The 4,140-nt window shown below is 47.3% G+C and overlaps 1 protein-coding gene across 2 annotated transcripts; it reads left to right on the top strand.

Annotated features, from left to right (window-relative positions):
* The first annotated feature begins 241 nt into the window (after window positions 1-241).
* Window positions 242-3,413, top strand: LOC147881493 (uncharacterized). 2 transcript variants are annotated; one of them, XM_087369990.1, is made up of 4 exons: window positions 242-691; window positions 947-989; window positions 1,256-1,620; window positions 2,137-3,413. In XM_087369990.1, exons 1-4 carry the CDS (start codon window positions 596-598, stop codon window positions 2,623-2,625), a joined length of 993 nt encoding a protein of 330 aa, XP_087226116.1. In that variant the 5' UTR covers window positions 242-595; the 3' UTR covers window positions 2,626-3,413. The 2 variants fall into 2 exon arrangements, with proteins under 2 accessions (XP_087226116.1, XP_087226115.1); XM_087369989.1 differs by having other exon boundaries at window positions 809-989.
* The last annotated feature ends 727 nt before the right edge of the window (window positions 3,414-4,140 follow it).

The raw sequence follows: 4,140 nt of genomic DNA, 5'->3' as shown, positions 1-4,140 counted from the left end.
CGCTCTCTTTGCTTTCCACGCCCGCTCTTGCCTCCACCCACAACCGTGACTTTACGTCCTTCTGCAGGCGTGGACGGAGCCGAAAGAGAAACGATCAGAGAAGACGAGAGAGGGAGGGGGAAGAGAGAGAGAGAGAGAGAGAGGACTGGGGCGAGATTTTGTGTGTGTTGTCTGTGTGTGTGTGTTTGAGAGAGAGAGAGAGAGACCAGAGAGAGAGGAGGGGTGAAGGGGATGTAGGAGGAGAGAACAAACGGTAATTTTTAACGGCCTCGCCAGAGAAGGAACAACGTTTTGTGGACGTGCTTATTAGATTCCTAGCCGACCACCTTAAAGGGAGAGTGAGAGAGAGATGGGCGGACTCAGACGGCTTTCCCTCCCGTCGCTGCAGCCGACCTTTGATTGCACTCCAGCCTCACAAGTTCTTCCTTGCAAAGCTGTAAACGTGAGAAGGATGGTGGCTTCGCAAACCTTTCAAACGCAGTAGCTGTTTTGTTAGCTTGCACGCACTACCGCGCATGAGTTTATATAGCGCTTATCCTGCTCTCTCTCTTCCCGTCGAAATTGCAAGCATCTATTTACGAACTGGAATGGCTCTATGCCTCGAAATCCCTATTGGGTTCAAGATGGCGAAGCACGTAAATCATATCTTCGGAGGCCTCCGACATTACAGTGTTTGCTCTCCTTCCACCAGGTAGTTTTCCTCCAACGAGCGCGTTGCCACGACTCTCGTACGTCCTAAGGGTGCAAATACAAATTCTTGTCTTGGTTTGGATCGTATTACTGACCACAGCTGAGTTAGCCATAGCAGTTGCAGAGTAGGATCAAGTCTTTTGGAGAGCCTGAACAAAGTGCACAAGTAGGTGGCTGTAAGGGCATGGCATGGAATTTGACCGTCTCCTCTTCTCCTAGTAGTATGAAAATGAGTAACAAGAATCGTGGTGCACAGGTGCTGGGAATGGTCTCTCCACGAGCTTCCCCTCCCATTCGAGGTTGCTGGCCTGGGCCCTTGGGATTAGATTTCTTGTTTTTCAGACTTTCGTTTCTTCTTGATCCAAAATGACGCTCTGCCTTGCGAAATACTATGACCTGCTTGCCTGGGCAGTGCGCTTTTCGAAGAATGCCGTTGTGCGGTCGGCGTTTGCGCAGTCAGCGTGTTCGATTAACGGTTCTGCTACCGGATGAAAGTACACATCGTTTTGCCGATGGCGCCTTGTTAATTATGTCGAGACTGACACCGGCTCGCTTATTACTGCAGACATCGAAGGGCCGTCCTGTGGAGGAGGAAGTCCTAAACGGCAATTCTACTCTGCGTTTGATCAGCACGATGAAATGGTGGAGGACGACCTGGGGGGAGATAGTCTCCCCCATGCCGAGAAGAAACGAAAGCCGACTGTGGAGCAAGTAACATATCTCGAAGAGAGCTTCGAGAAGGACGACAAGCTAGATCGGGAAAGGAAGGCGCGAATTGCCAAGGAAGTAGGCCTGCCGCAACGGCAGGTGGCTATATGGTTTCAAAATCGGAGGGCTCGGTCGAGGAACAAGAAGGTGCAGCGCGATTACGATAACTTGAAAGCCGCATACGATCAGGTGGTGAAGGAGAACGAGAAACTGAAAGCCGAGGTCAGCGTCGTCTTAAAGAGTGGCATGAGCTTCTACGTGACTGTGAACTAGATGATCTAGTTTGTTTCGCAGATTTTGGTATGAATTAACAAAATGAGCAAGACGACGGCGTAGTAAGTAGGTCGTAAACTGGGTGATCTACTGTTTCTCTCAACATCAGAATGAGTTTTGGGGAGAGCTGCTAGAGGTCGAGGACGATAAGGTGCATCCTGCGTTGTCGTGGTTTGAGAGCTGAATTTTGTCGGAATTGGGTAGGGTAGCGAGTCGATCGTGAGGCCTAGCGTAGCGTGTCATGTACTCTTTTGATGCAGTGTTGCAAATTCTGAGTGAAGGTGGTTGTGAGGTGTGATGCATGATGTTTGGTTGGATCATAAACCGTGTTCTGTAGTTTTGAGCAACTTTGGAGAGGGGAATGTTCCAGTGAGCTGCTCCATCAAGTATTTTTCTGTACAACTTTGAGAGGGAATTAACGAATAAGCGTGCTGATCAGAGGTGTTTTGTATAGCACTTTGGCAGGTGGCTGGGTTGAGGGCGCAACTGCAGGGCTGGGAGAGCAGCAACAAGGATGATGAACGCCAAGCCACTCTAGAGAAGCTTAAGAAGGTGGCGCAGCCAAGCAACAATAACTGCACAAAGGTGGGCGTGAAGATCGAATTGGAGGTATCGACGGGAGCTGAATCAGGACTCGTCGGAGCAGCAGCAAAAGCAACAGTCAGCAACGATGGAAGTGGTGGTGGTGGTGGTGGGAGCGAGAGCGAAGTGCTGGATTTTGCGAGCTCGTCTTCTCCTGCGATACATCAACTTCTCAATCCTACAAGCTGCATTAAGCTCGATGAGTCTACCCTTTTTGCCTCTGAGGACTTGCTCGCTTCCATGCACAACAACCCTCTTCTATTGCAGCACCTCGCCTTGAAGCTCGAAGGTACAGGCTGCCTCACCGAAGACTACAACCTTTTCTTCGCTCAGTTCTGGGAGGAACCCGGCATCTTCCCTTGGTCAGATTGAGACTTCCTGCCTCTCAGCTTCATCATCCAACCTCCTTTTTACACACAAAACTTCGTGTATACGCTTTTCACTTCTCTCTGTCCTCCCCATATTCTACCTCCATCAACCCTCTCATACATCCTCCTAATTCCACACAAATCACAGTTAGTAAGCTTTGCCTCTCAAAATACATACGCATCTTCATAATATCAGCTGCGCAGTCCACACTTCTGCATATGCTTTCCTTGCACAAATTCACTTTCTACAGCGCCTTGAGGCTTGGACCCACGCTACTTTATACCCCTGGATTCCCAAATACTGTGAATTGTAACATATCATTTTTGCTCATGGTTGCTTTTTCTCATCAATGCGTACCCGCTGCTCACGCAGATCTGGGCTTTGTAGCTAGTTCATCCGGCTCGGCTGATTACGATCTACTCGTGTACACTCTCTCTCATGCCTTGTTATCTTCACAACAGTGCTAGATGCATACGAATCGCCTCCCTCTCGTATACGATCAGCTTCTAGGTTATAGCTAGTTGATGAGAAGAATGTATATAGAGATGCCGCTCTTTATTTTGTGATGATAATCTTATTTACTCACCCGAATCATTGTACATGACTTGTATGTGTACACGATCAGCATCTAGTAGCTGATCATCTTATTATCTATAACTTCAACTTCATTGCAAAGCATGAATCATGGGCAACCAAGTACCCGGCGGATTCATGTTAGCTACAAGCGCACGACAGACACGCTTTTTAGCCATCTGGTTCCATTGCCCGACGGGTGTTCTGCAAAGGCTCGAGCGACCGCCGAGCTTCCATGAGATTGATGGTAAAGCGTTCCCTATCGTCGGATTGAGGCATTCCTTGCTATTCTGTAACCTGATGGCTTTCAAAATTTCGAAGGAGGTTAGGTCAAACAGATTAGGCTAACTTGAAATCGCTACATACCTTTTTTGAAAAAAAAAAAAATCGCTACATACCTTGCTGACGATATGATTCTTGGACAGCGCCATTTTTTTTAGTGCGTTTACTTTAATGCTCAAGCCTTGAGAATATAAAATGACGCCACGAACAAACAGTCCCTATCATGGCATCATTGCTTCACGTGGAGGCCTCGTGATGCGACAGCGACTTCTACATTTCTGTGTGCAAGTATTTAATGTGATTCCATGATCTCAATGATATTCCATGACTTATTTATATTAAGGTTGAAGTGAACATGTATTTCTAAAATATAGGCTTCCTTGAAATTATTTCAGCAAAGGCTTTCACATCTCTCTCTCTTTGTCTCCCCCTCTCAATCTCCCACACGAATATGTCTCTCTCTCTCTCCCTCTCTCTCTCTCTCTCTCTCTCTCTCACACACACACACACACACACACACATTATGCCTTATGTGATGGCATATAATTTTTCTAAGCCCTTCCACTTCCACTTCCCTTAGGCTTATAGGGTTATTCAACCCTCCCTTAATACCATATTTTGAGAATGTAGGGATTTCTCTAACCTGTTGTTAAGGATACTTTC

The sequence above is a fragment of the Dipteris shenzhenensis genome, chromosome 31 (genome assembly GCF_047967505.1).
Source record: "Dipteris shenzhenensis isolate YYH24624 ecotype China chromosome 31, Dip_SZ_1.0, whole genome shotgun sequence".
Classification (NCBI taxonomy): domain Eukaryota; kingdom Viridiplantae; phylum Streptophyta; class Polypodiopsida; order Gleicheniales; family Dipteridaceae; genus Dipteris; species Dipteris shenzhenensis.
Note: the sequence above shows the minus strand (reverse complement) of the source record. Positions and strands in the feature narration are given on the sequence as shown.

Bases quoted from the DNA above. Each gene is read 5' to 3' on its own strand.
- LOC147881493 (XM_087369989.1), top strand. From the start codon at position 596: ATGCCTCGAAATCCCTATTGGGTTCAAGATGGCGAAGCACGTAAATCA. The intron at 990-1,255 runs GTTGCTGGCCTG...TTATTACTGCAG, and splicing joins AGCTTCCCCTCCCATTCGAG to ACATCGAAGGGCCGTCCTGT. The intron at 1,621-2,136 runs GTCAGCGTCGTC...GCACTTTGGCAG, and splicing joins ACGAGAAACTGAAAGCCGAG to GTGGCTGGGTTGAGGGCGCA.